Source organism: Netta rufina, assembly GCF_964035555.1.
Source record: "Netta rufina genome assembly, chromosome: 2".
In the NCBI taxonomy this organism is placed as follows: domain Eukaryota; kingdom Metazoa; phylum Chordata; class Aves; order Anseriformes; family Anatidae; genus Netta; species Netta rufina.
This window is the reverse complement of record NC_140124.1, coordinates 116,195,886-116,220,099: the sequence shown is the minus strand read 5'-3', so window position 1 is coordinate 116,220,099 and position 24,214 is coordinate 116,195,886. Positions and strand designations below refer to the sequence as shown.

At 41.3% G+C, this 24,214-nt stretch overlaps 1 protein-coding gene across 1 annotated transcript in view; it reads right to left on the bottom strand.

Moving 5' to 3' along the window:
- CDH2 (cadherin 2) overlaps window positions 1-19,074 on the bottom strand; it is a gene marked incomplete at both ends in the record, with an annotated part of 118,951 nt that extends 99,877 nt beyond the window's left edge. Inside the window, 2 exons of the mRNA XM_084306887.1 lie at window positions 8,376-8,487; window positions 19,000-19,074. Of these exons, the coding sequence (XP_084163013.1) occupies window positions 8,376-8,487; window positions 19,000-19,074 (187 nt within the window). The remainder of the gene's footprint in view (window positions 1-8,375; window positions 8,488-18,999) is intronic.
- Between the last annotated feature and the right edge of the window lie 5,140 nt (window positions 19,075-24,214).

The window sequence follows — 24,214 nt, the reverse complement described above, 5'->3', positions numbered from 1 at the left end:
TCCTTGTGCCACAATCTCTTCTCCCCTCCTGAGTTTCATCCCCCTCATCATCCTCCTTCCCTTCTGGGAAACAAATGACCCAGCTGAAGCATATACAGAGGGCTGGAACACCAGCTGCACTGTGTTAAATTGGAAGGCTTTAATGGGTACTAAAGGCCAGTTCCTCCTCCTTACAGCCTAATTAGAAGATAACAGCAATTCCAGCCATTTCCCTTCCTTCTGCAATCTGATGCTGTTTCCTTGCACTCTCTTCTGTCCATCCTATATCCTCAGTTCAGCAGGGCTGACTGATGCCTAGGTTTGGGGAACTCTTCTGAAAGTTACTATCTCTTGCTTAACACATATGCTTGTGACTATCACACATTCAGCCAAAAAGCAATGAATCTTTCTCACTGCATTCAACCAAAATGAAAGCACTTCAAACTGTATCTGGATTTATTGATTGACATTAAAGCCAGAAACAGAGTAGTATTTGATTTAACACAGTCATCAAGTGTTTAAGTACTACTGGAATTTTTCTCTATTTAGTATGTTAATATGTTCTGTAAAATAAGGGCATTTCCCTATAACATCAGTTCAATGGGATGCTCTGGTAACTTTGTCTTCTGGATTGTCAGAAAGATGACAAGTCAACAATAGATCTTAAGTGATCATTTGAATGCATAATTATACATACCACGTGTCCTACGTTATGCTGACACAGGCGGCTTCACCCAAGGTTTTACTCCTTGTGTTAGACATACTCATTTCTATATATATAATTCTTAATGGTGCTGTTGCTGGGTGATGATAAACTTGTCTCCCATCACTGAATAAATCTGCTATCCTTCCGGGCACCTTTGTTTGCTCGGGAGAGCCTCTCACAGAGCTCTGTAACCACCATTCCCCTCAGCCTCCCCTGGAGCACGGGTCAGCCTTGGAGAAGGCTCCAACTACAGCAACTCCAGGAGAAATAACAGCCCCTTGGGAACCAAGGCCAGATGGCATAGTTTGAAGCAAGAGCTAAGGCTATGCTAAGCAGTGTTAGAAACAGTATGAAACTAGAGCCAGCTTCAGAGGCAGAAACAAACATCTACTTTGCCATCTCCCGTTGAGCCATGCCCAGAGCTTACTGAGGCAGCTGACTCGGCTCTCCTAATTCGTATTTCTGCACGGAGAAGGGACATTGCATTTGAGATCCTCATAAGTAACCAGCTGAATATAGGAAAAGGGAATAAATACTAATTAATTCAGTGCATTCCAAGTAAATGCACCATAAACAGAAATGAGTATCAGAGCTGGACTAATTAACCAAGACAGTAATTTACACATCCCAGAGCACTGCAACAATTCAGGTTCCATATAATTTCTCCATCAGTATACTTTTCTCTTTATCAAGATTTATTTGCAAGAACCTACAGTAGAAACAGAAATAGAATTCTTTTTGTAGGGAATAATGGTGAGTCAAGTTCCTTCTCTGGGAAAAAATGGACAGAATAGTTCATTTAGTTTTCTTGTTTTTCCATTATTATTATTAACACAAAGAACACACCTTTAATATATGTATTACCAACCTAATTGAAATATTCCATAAGAGGAAAGCATTTTGATTAGTATGTTTGCAGGTTTCTTTCAGAATGGCTTCTTCTCTAGAACGCAAATGATAAATTCTCTGATACTGGATATACAAATTGATCCAGATGCTATATTCCATAACAGCTTTAGGGCCCACTGAGGGATAATGGAATTTCATTTCTGAAATTAGATGTTTGTCGTCTGTGCACATCCAATACATTGTTGAATTCCATTACTTACATTTATTGTTTATATACATAACGTTTAGCATACAAACTTGTAATGAGAAAATACCAACGTTTATCAGTAGCTCAATCCTGAAGAGTAAAATTGGATATCACATACAGATCGCATACAGAATTTTACAGAAGTAAAAGAAAGAAAAAAAGTAGTCACCATTCAAGTAAATATTTTATCACTGTACAGTAAGGTGAGCGTATGTTTTGTGTATACTCCACAATGTATCCTATATTTAACTAAGAATTGGAGAAAAGGGAGTAGGAAAACTCTCTCTTGCTTCAGCAAGAGCAAGATCTGTTTTTCAGGGAACAAGTACCTAAGAATAAGTTAAGAGCTTGGTGGATAAACAGACAACAAAAATCATAAAACAGGCACTGTGCTGGTGTAGTAAAAGCAAATAGAGAAAGCTCTACCAGTCCGGGATAGTAAGCTCAACACTGACACAAGAGAATTTAAGAGCTATGGGGAACAAAAAAAGGACAAACAGAAGAGCTGTTTGAGAAAAGAAGAGAAAAAGGATTTAAAAGGCATGAGAGTGAGAACTGGAATACAACTCTAACATAAAATAGAACAATAGGAAAAGCAACACCGAATAGCGGCACTGAAATTTGCTCTGCCTCACAAGTGAAAGGCCAAAAACAAACCTACTAAATGTTAAGCAGGACTGCTGAGAAAAACAAATATATCCCCAACATAAGCTTCTTAAAAAAAAATTCACAGTTCCACTAGGGCCTGGAAGTGTAACTTGAAGGGTGTTTTTTTGTTTGTTGAGCAGAGGTTTTTTTGTGAGGTGGGGCAGCGGGATGGGTACGGGTAGGTTGTGCAAAAAGAGAATTTAAAAAAAAAAAAAAAAAAAAAGTCATTTGGGAAAAATTGAAACAATTTCTTTCAGTTTGCCAGCAATTCACAGAGAGACCCCATCCATCTGAGATTCTTTGGCTGTCTGCCTGGAAGGAACATGTCAACTTGTCTTTTTGCTTAAGGCAAGTAGACTTCAAACAAAGCAGTTACCATTTTATTTTTTTATTATTCATTGAAGAAAGTAACAAAAAAACAACCCACAAACATTTTTTTTTGTGGTGAAATAATAATTTCCCTCTTGGAAAATATGATTCTGCTAAAAACAATTTCCCTAGCTGTATGGTTAATGTGCACTGGAATATCAAAGAAGCCAGCGTACACTAGCATGGGAAGAATACAATTGTATTAAAGTTGTTTTTTTTAAAGCAAGGAATAAAATGTCAGCCCTAAAAGAAGCACCGTTGCTTTGTTTTAAGTATGATGACTTTTGGAAGTAATTATGTTCTTCACTGAAGATGGACTGAATCAGAGCACACAGGTTCTACCCACACAGCTGCATGGGGACGCACCTGCAGATGGCACCACAGGTGACAGGACACAGGGAGACACCAAATGCTGAGGGGAACCAAAGATGCTGACCAACACTGCAGAAAATGTGCTAACAAGGGGGAAATTCCTCTCCCAAGCCTCACATTCCCAACAACAGGTTTCAGGATCGTTTTAGAGTAAGTGTTATTTTCAGTTGTAAGCTATAGAGTCAGCCATTGGGAACGTCAAAATCAAATTCTGTCACCAAATATCAAAGCATCAAAACAAACATTATTTACTTTGAGGTTCACTGCTAGAAGGGAAAAAGCAGCAAGGATACCACGGCTCTGTTAAATCTACAAGATCTTTCAGCAAAGACCCGTGGAAGAGGAGTGTGAGTTTTACCCCAGGTCAGCTGGCCAACCCCATTCAATTCATGGTTTCATGAACACTTGGGACCAGCCTCAGAAAGGAGAAAAGGTATAAGGTCTCTTGACTCCTGTCAGCTTACATCAGTCATGGAATCGAGGTGTTACCCATAATCACTGCTCATCTCAGTGACCAATGCCAAGATATTTTTCCTCTACTACTATGCAACTTGAGAGAACTTAGAAATATTTTGTAGCTACACAGTGCTCAAACAATACATATAAGGATCTTGCCTACACAGCAGATTTGGTTAGCAGAGAACTAAAATCATTAATTTAGTAGCAGGACAAATATGAATATAAATTATGTGAAAGAAAAAAAAATAATGAAATAGATTATTGGATTAAAAATCTGGAAGTTTAAGATATGATTCTGCAAATAACCATTCATGTAACCTCACTAGGTAGATGATTTTAGTAGAAATGCATTGTTTTTATCTTGGAATTTACAGGATGTAGAACAAAGATTAGATATACATGGCTCGATATGCATATCAAACAGCCTTACTTTTATTTTTTTTTTAACTGCATGAACTACAAAACTGTGATAAAACCATCTGAAGCAAAGACATTTATTATATTAAATGGAACTCCCTCTGACTTAACCTCTTCTTCTCCAAATACTGAATCCTCCAAGCATTAATTATATTTTATTTAAAGAAACAAGGCAGAAGTAGCATGTTTGTAAATTTGGGTTAGATATCTACTTCTAAGAGGTGAAGCCTGGGAAGTTACTTGCATAGGATTTTTTTATTTAATATTGGACTTTTAATCTTATAATACTTAAAGCATATCAAAGTCTAGAAGAAGTAGGGGCCCAAAAAACTCCACAGCTTTATGAGTAAGACAGACTTTTTAGATGTATGTGTTTCTTTTAATTTTGTTTCAGAGACTATTCCTTTTTCCCCCCCACCTCCCTTGAAGGTGTTGGTTCTGAGCTCACCTTGGTGAAGTCACCATAATTCCTCTGGAGTGACCAATGCCAGGTGAAACAACATGTAGAACTTGATAAATTCAGAACTAAACCTACTGTACTTCCTCACATGTGTTTACTGACTCGAGCACGTTGTACGTTGACTTGCCACAAATTTCAATGAGAAATAGGAAATAACAGATGAGATAGGGCATTTTCTTGTCTTATAAGAAGCACAAGGCAAAGCTTAAGAAAGCAGCTTTGAAGAGTCTCTAAGGCTGGAAGAGGGGAAAATGGGAGCACCAGACACCAGTGACACACTGCCAGAAGAACAGGACGCATACCATACTGTAGGATATTTCCTACACAGCTCAGTTATCACCTGCTGAAGGAGACGATTCCAGCTTCCTTTGCCAAGTCTTCCAACTAGCTGTACCTTGTCCATTCAACAGGTTCCCAGTTCTTCCTTAAACCAAGGACAGCTATCTTCTTTTCCCTCTTTCCTTCACTCTACCGAGTTAGTAAGCATTACCCTCCCACATTATCCCTTTTCTAATTTCTATTATTCTGAATATATTCCTCCACCAATTTTCCACATTCAATGACAACTGAATGCATGGATATCAGCTGAACATATGTGCTCATGCATAGAAGGACAAACTAGCAGAGGATGACATATCCTAGCCATATGTATAAATGGAGAAAGTCATTATCAGTTAAAAAGATGTATTTTTAACGTAATAGCAACAAGAGTCTGACCCTCCGTAGGAGTACAAAACCATTTGAATATAGGAATAGAAAAAGAACCCCATCCAGAAAATGTAGACTATCACATCTTGTGTGATAAAATGCTGACCCATACTCTCATATGGGAATGTTTCCTATAATAATACTTAAAAAAAAACAGATATCCCAGATTACTGTAATAACTCAAAGTCACGGATCGACAAGTCATATGATGATTCTAATCTTATTTACATTTTGGTGAAAGAGATGGAAATTGAAGGCCTTAGAGAAGGCTTGTCCCCCAGTGGTCAAGATAAAAGCATATAAACATGAGAGATATTAAGCATCTTGTCATTTTCTTGGTCAATATTTTAAGAAATAACATGTCAAGAAAACATCAAGTCAGACTGAGATTATTCTGCAGTTGGCTGAGATCATAAAGCTTATACGCTTGTTGTATCAATGCACAAATTCAAAGGAAATTAAAGCTTTCATTTCTAAAACATATAGGAAACCTATAGTTATACATGTGTCACTTCTGAATTTATACTAGTATAAGCATGCAGTTAGATATACATGAGGCCACTGAGATCAGAATCAGGCCCATGGTTATACTTAAGAAGCAAATGTCATGCAACTATACATAACTTCTAGCGTCATCTGAATCTAGTTTAATAACCAGAAAACAGGCTTTTGACAACAATAGTATTTCAAAATGACAGTGTAATTAAATTTAAGTCAAAGCTATGCAATGATGGACCGTATGTTTATGTGTAACCAGCAAATTATATGCTTTTAAGCATGTCAGAATTTTCAAAAGAATAAACCACTGCAGTAATTCAACTGAGGAAATGGTAGCAGGAAACAAACTCCCCCAGGTCATTTCAAAATCGGTTGATACGATGTGATATACACTGTATGCTCTGCAAGGTTTTTCTTATTCCTACTTCCCTAAAATGCTATGCATTTTAATACCATTCAAGGACAAATCAATGGTATGCTTCACTCACATCAAAATTTTAAAAAGCAACAGGAGGGACTGTGTGACTGTGATGAGTAATGAAAAAGGAAGTCAGTTTTCCATCGGTATGTTACTAGTTCAAAAACAGCTAAGGCTGGTCAGTCATTATCATTGGATTCGTATGAGTAATGCTAAGAAGGAATTAGCTGGCAGTTCACTGCAGTTCCCAGCTAGTAGAAAAAAAATGAAAGAAACTGCAGAAAGGGTCGATTCCATGAAGAGCAAAGACAGCTTTCATGTGACAAGGTAGATCTCAATACTGTGTCATCTCCATTTGATGATTAATCAACAGCATAACTTATCAGTAACAAACAGTGGTTTCAAGACAGCACCTTTGGAAAGCAGGTGCCTTTTGAGCTACCTGTTGCTGCTTCTGCCCCTTGCTCCAGGTTTGTGTATCAACTACCAAAGGAGTTCTCAGTGCCAATGGCTACTGCAGAGCCTTATATTAACTCCTGCTTGGCAGAACAGTGAGGTAAATTCTTTCTTTTTCATTATTTTCTCAATTGGCAGAAAGTGTAACTTAATGCATGAATTTCTAAGCTATTCTTCAAAAAAGCAAATGTCTATGGTGGTAAAATACAATTTCTTGAAACTGAAAAGAAAAAACTTTAATAACTTAAATTTAGATAGACTAAAGCTAATCAATTAATCCTGCATTCAAGTTTCCACTACTCAAAAGCACAACACAGGTCTGTAAAAATATAATTGAGGAGAAAAAATATAATTAAAAATATAATTAAGGAGAAATACTGATACATGCAGCATGTAAAATCGAGACTATAGCTTTGTTTGCTTCTTTTGTAGACTCATTAGAATTTTTTCATTTAAGTGTCTTGATCTGTGTAACCATATTTATTTGCGAGAGAAAAATTAAATTAGTCCTTAAGATGTGTTTGAAACTGTCTAAAACTGATGTTCTTAGTTCCACAATTTCAGAATTAGATGGAAGAAAGCTACAACATTGATGCTAGCATTTTATAAAACAGTTAAATTAACACATTTTTAAAAACATTATTCTTCCATAAAATTTTATGCTGAAACTTAGCTGCTTGGGAAGTCTAAGAAAGGTTCAGAGCACATGCCTCTATGTTACACAGATGACTACTCTACCCCTGAAGGAAAGAGACATAAAAAGGGCAGTGAACCCAATTCTCCACCTGGACGACTCCTGGGCACATGGACAGACCTACTGACTTCAGTGCATCTCGCACAGAGGCGAGGGCTTGCACTGGTGGAGCTTGCTGCTAGCTGGGGACTTGGCTAGCCTTGTTCTGGGCACGGTGCCATTCAGACACAGATACGTGCCAGGGTGAAGCAGCAGCGCTCTGTCCAAGAGATAGCACTGGCATTACCCTGCGCCTCTTGGCAGGGCTCCTCACCGAGCCCTGAGAGCAGTGGTCACTGAGCAGGGCTCACAGACAACCACGCTCGGTGTTGCTCCCCATCCCGTGTCTTGCTTTCCAAAGGTGCCTCTCCTCAGGTCACCAGGAAAAAGCAATCAACGTATGCTGTTGTCTTTATTAAAGTATCCGCTCCGGTGCTGTTGCCTGTGGTTGTTTCCCCCATCTTATGCAGGTACATAAGGAGCATAATCACTTAATTCTCTACATGTGGTCAGAGACTTGCCGCCTCCTGTCCAACAAATACATATGGAGAGGCAGGGTTGTGGCCATTACCCTCCTGTGGGAACTCCAGTCTCATTAAGACTGCTGCCCAGGACAGTTCCCTAGTAAAGGAACCATCCCCACATTAATTTGAGAACTAAGGCTGGGCATAACTGCAGTGCTTCTATGGGAACTATAAAGCAGAAGAGAAACTTTCTTCACCTTTTTGTCACTCATACATGGGTTCTAATTATAGGCTGATGACATATGAGTTTAGCATTTGTAATAGGAAGTATCAGTGGCAACACTATTCTGAGAAAGATTAGTGCACTATCACGGGGAGGCTTGCAATACAGTATTTACAGTCAATATAGGTGCATGTGTTACCATTAATGCCAACAGATTTTCTAAGTCCTATGATAATAATCAAAAAATAAACACAGAAGAGCAGATGTTCCCTCCTGAAAGCGTTTGCATCCTAAGAATGAAAATGCTACAGACTGATTTATGGTGAATATTCTAGGAAATAAAATCCAAAACATCTTTTCTAACAGTACCATTAAGTAGAGGCTGTCCTCCATGTACGCTCCTCGACACGACGGCACTGTGAACATCTTCAGGAAATCCCGTCTTGCACAACATGTCTTCACAAGCTGCTTTTATTGGTGCCTGAAATGCAAAATAAAATTTATGTAATATTGCAACCCTCATTCACCAGAGAAACATTCCAGTTGGCACATACTCCGTTTTGCTGCTATCTTGTACAAACAGCATCTTTGTTTCTAAACGACTGCAATTAGAAGTCCAAGGGCAAAGGGTTAATCTCTCTGATAACTGGAATGGAAGGAACAAGTCCCACTTGTCTGGTAAGATCTAAATAATACACAATCTTGATTCTTCTGACAACTGAACATTTCAACTAAATCAGCCATTGAGACCGAAGTGGAAACGTAGGGGGAACAAAAACATTCTTTCCTCTGGAAATAAATGTTACACAAAACCAAACAGCAACTTTTTCCACCGCCAGATAGATTTGACAGGAAAGACTTCAGCTACTGATTTAAAATGCTTTATTTAGAGTACTTCCATGTGAGGTTGCACCAGTACCAGTAACTTAAGATAGAGTGCTACATTTGCAGTAACTTAACAGAACTTACATTTATGTTAGTATTTAAACAGATACCATAGGAAGTCAAACGTTTAAAACGCAATCCCCATCAATCCCCATCTATTTCAAAGGAACGTTAAGTTAGAAAGAGAGCAGCTCATTATTAAATTTGCACAACAAGGCTAAAGACAAGCCATTGAAACTGTTTGTTCTCTCACTTGTAAGAAAGTTTCCCTTCAACTCACATTCTCAAAAGTTTCATCAGTGACTTTTTATTAAGAACTATAATACAACAGCATGTGGAAACTTTTTTTTTTGTTGTTCTCTGGAGTTCCACGTTCAAAAGATCATTCTGATTGCTAAGTTAGTTTCAGGACATTTTGCTGCTAAATGAAAAAAAAAAAAAAAATCCAGTTTTCTGTGGCAAAAGTTAAAGATCTCTTTTCAGTGGATTGTTTTTGTCTCATTTTAGTGCTGCACAAAACAACAGTCAAGCTTCCATGTGCCTAAATGACCAAGTACAGCAAAACCCCTTCAGACCACACAAGGCCCCACACCAGACTATGCCGATCTCTATCACAGACATCCTAAAACCCCTTGCAAAACCTGACGAACGCCCCCATGCTAAATAAAAGCCTATCCATGTGCACGGCGAGATGTAGTACGTGGTCTTTGACAACACGAGCGACTGTGCTGCGATTTCATACCTAAATCTGATCAAGACTTTTAATTAGATTTTCCTTTTTACTTTCCCAGATGGGTTTCCATCAATCGATCTGCTCAGGGCCATGTAAGCATGCTTGCATACATTTAGCAAAGAAAGCCCAACAGGAAAGAGGGAGGGGAGGAAAAAAAAAAAAAAAAAAAAAAAAAAGGAGAGAGAAAGAGGAGATGATGGTGCTACACCCATTTACCACCTTCCTGAGCACTCATTCAGGGTATTAGACACTGAAATCCTAAGCTCAAGGATCGTGCGCTTCCCACGCAGTGGAGGAAGAGCACTCATCACCTCTTGCGGTGGTTGTGCCACCTGTTTGGAGGGCAAGATTCACTGGGCCTGGAGGTCGAGCACTGCAATTTTACATTACTGCTGCGCTCTTGGCTCCAGACATGCTTGGTAAGAGGGCTGCAGCCCACGATCTGCAGTCTGCCTACGGGTTTATCAGCACTTTTAACTGGAATTTTTCAAGCACGCAGCTATCTGCGACTGCTCTGTGTCTTAGCACAATCAAAATTTTTGAGATTAGCTTCCACGCGTTTAACTGCGTGCTGTCTATAAACCAAATCCCTTTTTGACAGAGGCACGCTTATCCAGACCATTACGTGGCAAACCCAAAAAGGCAGTCCGCTGTGGTATGCAGCAGGACAGCCAACTGGTGGCACTCCAGGAGTGGAAGCTTTCTTCATCAGAAGCTGTCAACAAGGCTGTCTTCCAGGGAAGAGGAATCCAGCAGAAATGCGTCCTCTCCACTGACACGTGAGGCCAAGCTCAGCATGCCAACTCCTATTAGGATAATTTTACCACTAATACGAGGAGGGATTCATAGCACAGTCAGATGCACTTACACCTACATGATCCTAACCAAGCAGCTCAACACTTACACTAGCAATAAAAATTAACATTAACTGCTCACTTCCAAGTTAGTATGCTACCTAGGTAAGCACACAGGACGAGAACTTGTAATTAATTACCAGGCGTCCAGTTAACTTCAATTGTGACATGGGTTTCTCTCTGACTTACACACTACACAGGTTGCTCACCCGTATAGAGTTACATAAGTACTTTTAAGTTTTTATATGGTTAAAGAGAAACCAAACACACAAATACTGAAAGAAAGGAACGAGGCTTAAATGACCAGGAGACTGTGTCAGCTGTAAAGCTGGAACCTAGCCCTTTCAAACGCTGATGTTTTTAAAGATGAAAACACAGTAAATCAAAAATAATTGCGACTCCAGCTGCTAGTTTCCTCAGCTTTAGAACTCAAATCACATGTTTTGTAAAGTTTCTATAATTTGAAAGAAAAAGAGTAAGACTTGTTTAAACTACTGCATAAAAGGTGACCTCAAAGCAAATGTGATAGAGAAGAAAAAATAGCCTTTCATCATATCCTTGAAACAAAAAAGGTCCTGGGTGGGCAGCTGAGAAGATAACAGGATTTTATAACAAGTCTGCACTGATGCGCCTGGGAATCTTTCAGCCTTTCCAACAATCTATATGTACTAAACAACTCTTATAAACTGAAACAATGCCCACTGAAACAAAGACGTGGGGACATGAATAGAGAGCCTTCTTTATTCTTTCATTTTCAGCCATCAATTTTATCCGGAGACAAAAGACTGTACTCTACTCTCCGAAAACAGTCCTTTGTAAAGATTGTTTGAGAATAAAAACACAAGGGAAGGAAGAATTCAAATTTTCAGCAATTCTTTATCGCCCTCTGTTAAGCATTTGGAATTAAGTAGAAGTTGTAGCTTCAGACAGACTGGGTCATATCAAGTTCAGCCTAAGAGTACTGCGAGACTTAAACCATTTTAACTCTAAGCAAACAATGATGCTGAAATATTTTTATCCCCTTATCTGGGGCAAAAGGGAAAAGCTAGTGAAGATTATGGGGGCACATTACTGTAATTTACAGGATTTTGTGTGATTAGTACAATTCCCAAGACTATTTTGAACATAAGATAATATTACTTGTACGTTCATCTACAGAAGGACGCTACTGAAAAACTATCTTTTATGATGGAAAGTAATTACCTTAGCTTCTGCCCATATAAAACCTACTTAATGGAGCTACAAAGCTTTGAACAAGCTCAGCACTTGGAAAATTCTTCCCTCAAGTACTAATGGACTTTGCTAAAGCAAAATAGAGTTACCATTGAAAAACTAGTTTGCTTTCCTGATCACCTCTAGCTTATTTAGTCACTTTTAACTGCAAAATGAGTAACAAACATCATTATCTCCAGATACTGAACACCTACTCAACCTTGGTGCAAGAACTCACAAACTCAAGTAGTGTGGTACTCAAGTACAAACTCACTACTGTAGATCTCAGATCAAATGCAAACTGCAAACTGCAATCACAAATCAACATGACATAAATTAGAAGTCTTATGTCAAAGTTACTTTTCAATCAACTGAACATTCTAGTATAGTTGGTAAGCCTGCCATTTTTGTACCCTACTCCTCAGTTACATTAACATCATATCTAAATACTTGGGTATCTAGAAACCTGTGGCTTAATTTCCAGGTAGTATTCCAGCTCAATTAGAAAACAAAACAGAACAAAACAAACAAACTGATGACAATCTCAACTGCATAACTGTAATGGAATCATGTTTATATGTGTTCTTCTGAACATCATCACTAAGATTCTTCCAACAATACTGTCTTCACACTTGTGTAAAGACTGTAAATTGAAACAGTACAGAAGTACAGAAAGATAGGATTGTTTCATTAGCATTGATGGTTTTGGACTACTATGTCTCTCCAATTTTCATACTTTCTAGGATGTAGACACACTTAGAATGCAGTTCTGTAAAAAAACGCTCCAACTATTTCAAAATGCAAGCTCACCACATGACTACAGAAGCGACTTCATATCACAACACGCATCCTACATTTGCAGAACTGGGCTCTTAAACACTGCTTTCAAACAGGGCTGGTCTTGTTCCTTGTGCACATACCGTACACCACTGGAGCTCAGCAGAATCTATTTATCTGAAATATCAAAGTGTCTGCTTTTGCACTGTTTGCATTTGCGTGTACTACGACATCAGATTTCTTAATATTGATTGTAACAGAACACAAGGGAAGTTGTTCCTGAAAGACTTCTTTCTTTTATGCTCAATATAGCTAACTCCTATAGGAAAATAAGCCTACATAGTCAAATAAGAAATGGAAGGGTATGCATCAGAGAAAATATCATCCTATACACTTATAATTGGATGCATTACAGCTGCTAGTTGCCAAGTCCAGCCAATTCAAAGGGCATTATCGTGTGAAGCTCAAAACAAAGTCTTACTAATTATACGTATGACAGAGCAGGAACTGGGTATTTGAGCTCTCTCTCCTTAATAAGCAACATTAATTTGCAATTGTGACAGTAATGTTAAACTTGAGCACAGATCACAAAAACATCTGTGACTGTGTTTAGAGACTGGGTGTTTCTTCATTAATCTAAAGGCCAAAATTATACCCAGCATTCATTTACAACTTACCTAACTCTAGAGATTGTTTTACCCGTTTTAAGTTTTGTCTTAATACATCATCTGACATGATGCAATATGCTATACCAGGTGGATCTTAGGATGAGGTTTTACTAACCATCAAAACATAACAAGACATATGAAAGACCACAGGAGGATCATAGCCACATCTCTGATGTGCTTGGGGTGCAAAACTTCAAAACAGTTCATTATCCCTCCCATAATCTGATTTATTGCAAAGAGCTGCAACAGTTTATACCTCCACAGTACTTAAGACAGTTGCACAGTACTCCAGAAAATATAGTCAAGTACAATTTGTTTTCAACTGTGGATTGCAACTGGAGAGAAAGAAAAGTGCCTTTCATTCAAACTGTTCTGGAAGCCAACAGCTTCCAGAGTCAGTGCCAGACCAAGTTCTCCCAGAGGTCATTGAGTTACCCGTTTTTCAGCAACCCCAGAAATCCAGCTTCTTGAACCAATTCTCAAGACTCTTAAACACTTTCCCTAAACAACAGAACCTACAACTTCTACTATATAATTTGTTTTAAAATGGCCTTAGGCCACCACCGTTTACCATAGATTACTGGACATTTGCAACTTTGAGAGTCTCACAAACCATGACGCCCACAGTCTCTTCTGTTAGCCTTAATTGAGAAACAAAGACTCACTTCATTTGCTTTACTAGATGTGAAGACATCTATGGGCATATCTGATACAAAGCTGAAATCTGGTTTGGAGTTTTCCACCTTCCCTCAACTAGGAGCAGTGCACCTTCTAAAATGAGATTCTCCAGACAAGCAGTGTTGCTAGCAGAGGAAAAAAATATCTTAAAAATTCAGCTGGAAGACTAAAACCAAACGGAATTTCTGTTAAGTCTAAGTCACACTTCTGTACTGCATAAATAAATAAATAAAATCGGGCCTATGATTGACTACACATCCTCATTTCTTCAAAAAACAGAAGTTCCTCCCTTTGATAGAGGTTGCACATGTTCAGCACCTCTGCCCATGAAAACTGCTGGTGATGTACACAGGAGGACTCTGGGTTTTTCTGACCTTCAGGGGAGGCCTTACAAGGCTTATCTGGAAGAACTCTTTTGGGGGAATCACAAAATTTTAACTATGTCTTCAGCTGCTGGGTGATAATTATATGCTAATTATAAGGAATGGAGAAGTCCCTAGAGGAGTCTGTTGGTAAAAATATATTTTTAAATATGTCAAGGAGTGCCTAGAGGAGAGGATAAACGCACCTTCTGGATATACGATACTTAATTAAATACATGAATACTGACTAAAACCAAATAGTTTAAGTGAAATGTTGAAAAGACTTGGCAGTGATGTACCTTCCATCTTGGAAGCTGCAGATCCTGTATCTGTTTTCAAAAGCCAATTAAAAATAGAAAGCCTAATTTTCCTTCTTTATTCAGACAGAGCTCCCATGATCTTTCAGAGAGAACTGCAGGATCAAATCAAATTATCAAATCATGAATCACGCAGATTAGGTCATATAGCGATCTGCTGCTGCCACAAGAAAGCACAAGAAACTGGAACACAGTCCAGCACCCAGATGAAAAAAGTCCTTTGATCAGTCACGAACTACAAAATGCTCTTTAACAAAATACAAATCCTCCTGAAACTCATCCCACATGAATGCATAACACCTTTTTTGTGAAGTTCTCTCAAGGCTCACCTCTGCCAATATTAACTTGACCAACCAGTCTCAGTTCAGTGGTAGGTTAGGAAAATTGTTATTAAAATGATCATTTTTAGTGCAGAATACGTTAAGTATTCTTTCCACCTTCATCAATCATCTGTGATTTGTCCCATTATATCTTGTATACAACTAGCATCACTGAGTTAGCAGACGTACAAAATGTATTAAGTAAGGACACTACATGTTCCTCCTATGTTTTATAACAAACAAACAAAAAAATAAAAATAAGTAATTTTTTTTACATAGGAACTTCAGAGGTTCTGATTCTTACTGGAACAAACTGATGTTTTGCATGTGCACATTGTTTAAAGTAAATAAAATGCTTATCCTGTCGGGTGTCACTGCTAGCTGGTAAAATATTGGAAGGTTTTGTTTGTTTGTTTTTCAATTAAAAAGCATTCACAAAAAAAAAAAAAACAGTGACAGAAAGTTTTACTATCAAATGATCCTCTTATTCATGCAATAAAAGCCATTCAACAGTTCCTGCTCCCTACCACATGACAAAAAGTCCCTTACGCAAGACTGTCTGTAATGAGTAAAAATAACTTTACTCACAACTTCCTCAAGCTATTTTTAAATATACTCACTACACTACTACCACATAAATTTTCTTATGTATTACAGTGTTCAGTTATTAAAAAAATTAATAATTGGAATTACTGACATAAAAGTGTCATCAAAAATAATTAAGATGGGACATGACAGGACTCTTCTAATGATGTTTCTGGGAGTTCCTCCAATTTCTGGGAGCAGAAAGAAAAAAAATAAGTGGTAAGGTTTTGAATTACATGTTCTCAACTAGATGTAGTTCAACAATACAGTAATTTAGGGCAATATTTTAAAACAGGTATAATAAAAATTACAAATTTGTCTTTAATTGACTTCTCCTTATATTAAATTGCATGCCTAGGTAGCAATACAACACACAAAGGGAGAGAGCAGAAGGCTTTCTAGAAAACATATGATTTACTAATTTGAAAATACATAAGTTGACAATACAAGAGAATGTATACTTTATGTTACTTAAGTATAATATACATTTATGACCTTGCTATAATCTGTTTAGAGAATAAGAACCGTTTAATATAGAAAATGATCTCCTGTTTTGTCAACCATTGATTTCAATTCCAAAAATTCATTGTCTACTGAATCAACGTGTCCTATAATAGATACAAAAAGCACTTAAAAAAAAGAAGCCATTTCTCAAATATGTATTTTAAAGTAATGCATCCAGTCTAATATCTAAAGAGAGATTTCTAAAAAGTACATGTGTTTTCTACAATTATTGGAATTTTGAGGATGTGTCAGAGGCATCACTATCACCTAGTCCAGACAGACAAGGAGGAGAGAGCTCTTTGCTGCAATATCCTGCCAAATTTAACTTTTCAGATGGAGTCTTTGAAGATGAAGCAAAAACAGAACAGAAAGATACACATCCAAAAAGGCTGAGCCACTCATATACATATTCCGTTCTGGAATTTATGAAAAGTGTTATAAAATGCACTCAATTCACTTTCAAAGGAGTAATGATGTTTGAGTCCGACTCATTAATAGAGAGACACCCTTGAACTCATTTTTGTGGTTATACAATCACGTATTTACTATACTACTTAAAATAGACCGATTAAAAGAAATAAAATCTAAGCCACGTGTATGATGAGAGACAGAAGATGCATCCAGAATAAAAGATCTCACTGCTACTTCTGCGCAAAACTGCGTTAATATGCCTCACCCTTGGTTCTGCCAGAGACAAGTGCTAGAGGTAAGAGGGTGGTTTGGCTGACAAGAAATTCAATCACTGGATTCACAGCTGAGGCAGCTTAACAGTAGTGTCATTTAGGGTAGTAGTTTTATCACCTGGATACATTTGCTAAGACCTGGAATAAGAACAAAACTGCCTGCAGAGAGTAATAACTTACATCCTCTGTCATCCTAATTCGAATTCAAACCAGTCTCCTACATGCAAAGGGCTCAGTAACTGCATTGTTATTTGTTTCTGATTAAGAAATGGACAACACCCACAGAGTGACCCCATCACCTTGTACATAAAAACAGACTATTCCCTTTTTGAGCACTTAAGTTCTGTTTTATTTTCCAGTTGATTTCTAACTGACCTTAGTTTCATTCCTGTAAACCTCCCAGGCTAGCTTTCCCAGTACTTCTCCCATCTTGTTGTTATCCCTGTTCCAAGAACAGCTGATGTTTTGGACAGAAAAGCACATCTCACTCCTTTTATCCTCCCTTCTGTCAGGTTTTTCACATAGTACTTCCAGACTCATACTGATCTAGTTAATCAGCAAAATAAAGTGCAGTTGACATTCTCTTGCATCCCATGCACGTTACGCGTTGCCAAAAACCTAAAGCCCTATTTCCTGAACAGCAACAGAACCCACGGATCTGACTTAAAGTGTGCCTCCAGTTATGATCAAGCAATTCCATGACTGCTTTTCTACAGCACTGATGAATGCCACAGTGATCAATAACTTCAGAAAATAAAGGTAGAGAGCTCTTTTGTTGTAAAGGTTTGGAGACAGAAAAATAAAAAGTAGAAAGGTCCAACCTTTCAGAAGAATCATATGTCAACAACCCCGTACAAACCAAAAGTAGCAGGTATCAAGGCAGAAGAAAAAAAAAAGTTACTGCTGCATCTTGCTTTTAAGGGTTCTTGGCAGTATGCATGAAAGAAAAAAAAAAAAAAAAAAAGCTTTTAAATGAAAGCGTTGTACAGACACAGGTCTATAAATCTGATTTCATACCCAAGTTCCAATTTTGTAACACACTATTAAAAATCAACCCTAACCTGATTTAATGGATACCCAAACAAGGGGGAAATTGGATTCCCCAACCGTAACATGCCAGTGACACTGAGTGATACATAAAAGCAGTGAGTCTAGTTCCTGTCCTTAATTCATAGCTTGTGCTTTAATTTCAAACCTGCCCTGGGTAGGAAAGTAAATAAATAAATAAAAAAGATGGACTAAAAGCTAACTGCAGAATTTGTGCTTTAAAGATTTATTGAGATAGGAAAACTAAACAGAAGTGGAAGCGCATATGATAAACAACACATGAGGACTTGTGAAAAAAAAAAAAAAAAGCAGCAGCATGAAGGGAAAAAATAAACCCAATCAAAAGCCGTCTGTACTGAAGGTTTTGGGTACTGAGGAGAGAAAAAAAAAAAAAAAAAGGAAAGAAAAAAACAATCCTGAAGTAGGCACATCACAAGTTTTCGAGCAGGGTGGCTGCTTTCACGTGGGAGACGCGGAGGGCCAGCCGGACACTCCTCCGCCACGCCAGACGGACAGACGGACAGCCACGGGTCCCCAACAGACGAGGGAGAAAACCCCGGGCCGCCGCGTTTCAGCATTTCAGCACCTCGCCGCCCGGAGCGAGCAGAAGCCGGGGCCCCCCCTCAGGGAGCGGAGGGACAGCGGGGTCGCTGCCGGCCCGGCGCTCACCATGGACAGGGGCCGCCCCCCCCCGGGGGCCCTTTCCCCCCTCCCCAGCCCGGCAGAAATGCCCCGGCCGTCGGTGCCGTTAAGAGGCGCTGATCTGCGCCATCTGTCCCTCAGATTTACCGCCCCCTCCGCCCAGCCCCGACAGCACAAAGCCGCCGGGGGGGGACACGCCGGCCACCGGGACCCCTTCGGCCACCCCCTTCCAAGCAGCCCGGAGCTGGCGGGGAGCCGGGACTCGCCCCCCGCGTTCAGCACTTCGCAGCCCGGGCCCGTCCCGCTGGAAATCCCCCCTCCACTCCCCCCCTTCCCCGTGCGGGCTGATTAAATTCTCGCCGGGAAGGGATTAGCGGGGCACGGCGGAGCGCCCCCCTCCCCAGCCCGACGAGGGTCTCGGGACCCGCCGCCGCCCCGTTCCCCACGCGGGGCGCGATCCGCTACTTTGTCCCCCGCGGCGACAAAGCGGGAGCCGGACCCCCCCCCACCACCACCACCACCACCACCACCACGGCACCTGCTGTCCCCAAACCGATGGGGGCACCCCGCGGACCCCCTCCCTCCCCTCTCCCCGCAGCTGCCCCCCGAGCAGGTGTCCGGCACGACGGCGGCTGCCGCCTTCCCCGCGGTCCCCCGCCACCTCTCCCCGCTCCCCCCCCGGTCCCCCGGCGGGGAACAAAGGATCCGCAGCCCGGCCGCGCTTACCTGCTGCAGGGCCGCCAGCAGCAGCAGCGCCAGCGGCGGCAGGATCCGCGGCGGCGCTCCCGCTGCCCGGCACATGGAGGCGAGGAGGGGCGGCGGCGGCAGGGCGGCCCCCGGCAGTCCCGGGAGCGCGGCTGGAGCCCGGCGGAGCGGGGCGAGGGGTGCAGCGGGGAAGGGTCGGGCACCGGCTGTGTGCCCCCGCCTGCCTGCCTGCCTGCCCGAGCCGGCTGCCGCGGCGCTGAGCTGCCGCCTGCCGCTCTAGCTCATGGGCAGCGATGCGGCGGGGGATAGAGATAGAGAGAGAGAGAGAGAGAGAGAGGAGAGGAGAGAGGAGGCGGAGGGTGGGTGAAACTCAGCTCTGGGTCAGGCTGCTTTTCTCTCCCCGCTGTGCAGAGGGTGGGCAGGGAGGAGGAGGAGGATGGGCGAACAAAAGGCTGGGAGATAAGAAAGAAGTAGTCGCTGCTGCTGCTGCTGCGAGGAGGAGGAGGAGGAGGAGGCCGGTGCGGCGGCTGTGCCCGGCTCCGTGCCCCCGCCCGGATCGTGCCCGCCTCTCTCCTCCCCGCCGCGCTCAGCGCCTGAGCCCGGGCGTGCCGGCACCGCCGCTGCTCCGGCCCCAGCCCTGCTGCATGCTCTCCTCTCTCTCCCCCTTCACTTTCCTCTCTCCCTCTTTCTTCTCCTCCCTCCACCCCTCCCCCTGCACGCACAGCCCTCCGCCGAAGCGCAGCGATAACAATACCGAGCAGCCTCTGCCTGCCGTGAGTGTGCGTGTGTCTCTGTGCGTGTGTGTGTGTGTGTGTGTGCGTGTGCTCGCCCGGTGCCTGCCTCCCTGCCTCCTGCTGCTGCTGCTGCTGCTGGCAGCTCCCCCTCCGCCTCCCGTCGCTCCCTGCCGGCCGCACGGCCGATGCAGCACCGTGCGCTGCCCTTCCTCGCTCCCTGGGCCCTGCCGGCCTCGGGGGAAAATAATAATAATTAGAAAATTAAAAAAAAAAAAAAAATCGCGACCCGCTAACTTAGTGTGCTGCAATTGGAGGGCACAACTTGCTGGGGAGGGAGAGCCCGGCCCTGCGGTGCCCCTCGGGGGATGCTGGATGCAGGGCGAAGCCCACCGGGGGGCTCCGGGACGCCACCAGCTGCCCCCCGGCTGCTGCCGGCGCCGCAAGTTTCTCGCAACTGCTACGGCTTCACGGGGTGCTTTGGTTTTTTATTGTTATTTTTTAATTCCCTCCTGTTATTAACCCCCCCATCCCCGCTCTCTGTTTTATTCCCAGCTACCTGCTGAATTTATCAGCGAGTGTTTTCAAAGGCTCCTTGGCCGGCGCCGCAGTCCGCGGGGCCAAAAATGTGAGCGTGCATAGCGGAAAGAAACCGGGAGCCTTGCTGGGCGAGCACTTACAGGAGCAGGGATCAGTGCTGGGTCATTTGCAGGGCTGGCAAAGATCTCCCCTCGCCCACAGGTCACTGAGCAAAGTTGTTTTGTGTCCATGCACCAGAGCTCCCAGCCCGGGACATAATAAGGGGAGGATCTGGCTTGATTGTCTGATCTCATGAAGTGTCGATTTTAAATGGTATGTTATTTATTCTAAAGCATCTTATTTTACACTTGAGCTTGCAAGTAAAATACTTTCAATCTCTGCTTTTTTTTTTCTTTCTTTTTTTTTTTTTCCTTCTTTCTCTGCTTTAGAAAATAACGCAAAACGCCATGCTCGGGGCTTTGCAAGAAAACACCGGATTTGCTTTTATGTTTTGTCGGGGACAGGCGGGGTAAGTACAGGCTTGCACGATGCCGGTTTCATTAGCTTCGAAATTGAAAATAACCGGTCGCTTGCGAGCTGCCATGCAGCTGTTCACCCAAGTCAGGGAGAGGCAGAAAAAGCCAGCAGCGGCGGGGGAGCTGCGCGCAGCCGGTGCCGAGCCGTGCCGTGCCGAGCCGCGCCGCGGCAGCAGCCGGGCCGGGGGCGAGCCAGGAGCGAGCCAGGAGCCACCCGAGGGCATCGAAAGGCAGAGGAGAATCAAGCGAGGAGACAGCCCGGAATAGAAAAACAGCCCCCTCATCCCATCCCATCCCATCCCATCCCATGCCATGCCATGCCATGCCATGCCATGCCATGCCATCCCATCCCATCCCATCCCATCCCATCCCATCCCATTCCCCTGCCTTTTTTTTTTTTTTCAAGTTGTAGCCCATGAAATTGTAGCGGACCAAGAGTTGCGACGAGCAATAAATGATGGAAATGAAGTCTGGTAATGAGGCTCTGGATTAAAATTCAGCCTGGGACTAGGACAAAGTGAGCAGGAACAGCGCTGCTGATGCTTATATCCTGTTACGAGGATGAGTTTCCCGAGTTGGCACCTGCTGGATCAGCATGTGCTCTGTCATGTCTAAGGCCTTACCCTGGGATTGTGCTTGTGTCTGCTGATGAAATGTTCACTTTCCTCAAGTAACAGATTTCTATTTGTGTTTTCTGGTAGGTAGACATACTAGTAACATTTGTTAATTACTCTGTTTGAGCATTTATTCACTTTTACAAGTGCTCTACAAAATGCAAGGCATACAATATAAACACCTCCATAAACCAACTGTCTGACGAGAGTAATTACCTAGCACGGAGAGGAGCCTGGCCCCTCATATTCCCTCAACCCATCCATCCCTACAGGCCTGAAAAAATAAAAGGCTCTGCAGCATATCTGGAAGGTTACCAGATCTGAGCTCTGGCTGATGCCTCTTAACAGTTCTGCTGCTGCCTTTAAATTACTTAGCAGAAATAGTAACGCTGGCAGAAAAATTGCTCTCACCAACACTGTTTTACTGAATCTTTTAGTCTTGAACATGTTTCTATCAAGCAGGTGGCTTCCCTCATTTACACAGCTGTAACCAAAAGTGCCCTCCGGCTCATGGAGTTTCCCAGTTCTGGGTGCTGTGATCAAGAGAAACTAATTGAGCAGGGGTGGCTTATACTTTTTGAGGCAGAATCTCTGCACTGAATCTTTTTGTGGGTGAGAGGCATATGTCTGGGAGAGCGCAGCAGAGGAGAAACTTGAGAGTTTCTTTTCTTGGGAGACATGGATGGCTCCTCGGGGCTTCTGCTATTGATCTGTAGGATGAGCCCCAGAAAACAGCTTCTTACAGAAATAATCTGACAATAATTGGGCATAGCTGGAGATTCAGAGTTAGAACTGATACTAAATTGAGATCATCAGCCCTTTTTGCATATATCATGCAAAAGTCATCAAATGGTGACGATTTCTGGCCAATATTCAAACAAGTGATTTAGAGCTCGAAGGGTTTATCTCATAACTCAGCCACAGATTGCATTTGTGAGTGTATTCTAAGTAGTATAAAAATAATGGACATACATTAATGTTCAACCTAGGAGATCTCAAGGGCTTCCAGAAAAAAAAAACTTGTTAAAATTCCATGATTAAGTTGAAGAGAGGATTAGGGTAATTCCCATGTTAGTCATGGAGTTGAGTCTCTCTTTCAACTTGTCCAAATTAATTTTCATTCCTAGGGTTCATAAAAATTCTGTAAAAAATGAATGTTTTCAATTTGGAACATACTAGTGTGCTCACAGCTTCAAATATTTTGAAAAATAAAAGAACTTCTCCCGTGTGGGCCTATCCTTATGTTTAATCTGCCAGGTACTGCCACTACCACTGTCCTCGATTCAAATTATGCAAATTAAGCACTTTACTGACAATTTAGGCCTTGATCTGACAAACATTTATACAGGAGATCTCAGCAGATTCAGTCACACTACACGCTGCATACCACTGTTCATAGGCCTAAATATTTACAAGATGGAGGCCATACTCCATTATTTAGAATTAATAATGGAGGGATAAAGATAATGAGCAAAAGTACTTAAGGGCATATTAGTTTACCCACTTTTATTGCTTTCTTCATTACATCTCACGAAATATCTGTCGTTGATAAACAAAATAAAACACCTAATTAATAGCTTGTTCATTCCCTGCAATCTCCTTTTCTTTCCGAGGACATTCAGTTCTTAATAAGGTTTTTTATCACAGTAATGGCAAAAATAGTATTTTTTTCTTCCTACTTCACACATCCAAAATTCCCAAGGGTGGAGATTTTTTGAATTATAAGATTGTTTATCATTGGCAACACTTGAAAATAATTGTTTTAGGAAGTAGATAATCATGCATGGCCAGGGAGAATGCAGTTTTGTATAGATAGTGTCAAGTGAGAAAGAAAAACTGAGTGGCGTAGATGCCAAAACAGCTTAAATATTTTTCAAATTGGGGTAATAAGAACTTTGCTGCTAGAGCTGCTTTCTCTTACTTCAGTAAAAAAAAAAAAAGTGACCCATTACGTGTTCTGAGTGCTTTTCTTAATTTACAATTTCATGTTTATCACCTATGAGAACTGAAAATAAAAGTTCTAATTGTTCTTTATTTAGGCAAATAGTCTTCAGAAAAAAAAAAAAAAAGTCCTAGAAGTAGGTAATATTTACTCGAATGTGTCTTTTAATTCATTACAGAACTTCACGGGCTTAACTTACCTTCATGGGCTTTCCTGGCGCTATCATTACCTAACATGCAACTTTCTTCAGTCTGCTTCTTAGGTCGAGACAATGCAGGGCATGGAAAGGTAACTAAAGCTGCAGCAGTTTGTGAGCTATTGTGCTCAACTTTGAAAACCAGCTAGGTTAGGATGAAAAAAATGTTGTATATAGCAGTTCTCTTTCTGCTTTAGCAACCCTCATCAGCATTAATCACTTTCTATCCTATATATGTTAAAATATATACATATGATGTGGAAGAGGATGGTTTTTTTGCTTTTTCTGATAAATCATATCTGCCACCACTTACATTTCTGTTAATTGCTAGTACATTTTGCAAAGGATTTCTCTATAGAGAAGATGCTGAGCATATGCAGTACAGCTGTGATACAACATATTTGCATATTGTGTAATTTGCTTTATGTCTATATCCTATGTTTGGTGATTTAAAAATCAACGTAGTGAAGCTTAGTGTGTTCTTCTAGAGGGTCTCATTCAGCATTACTGCCCAGTGATTTAAAACTGTTTGGTCTGGAGATTTTCTGTTGAAAATCAAGACAGAGGAAAAGATCTGGTCAGCAAAGCATCTCTATTCAGAGTCATATATCTTCAACAACAACAAAATATTACCTTCCAGAACAAGACCCTAATCATATGGTGTGACTGAAAGGATGAAAGCTTGGAACAAGGGCCTA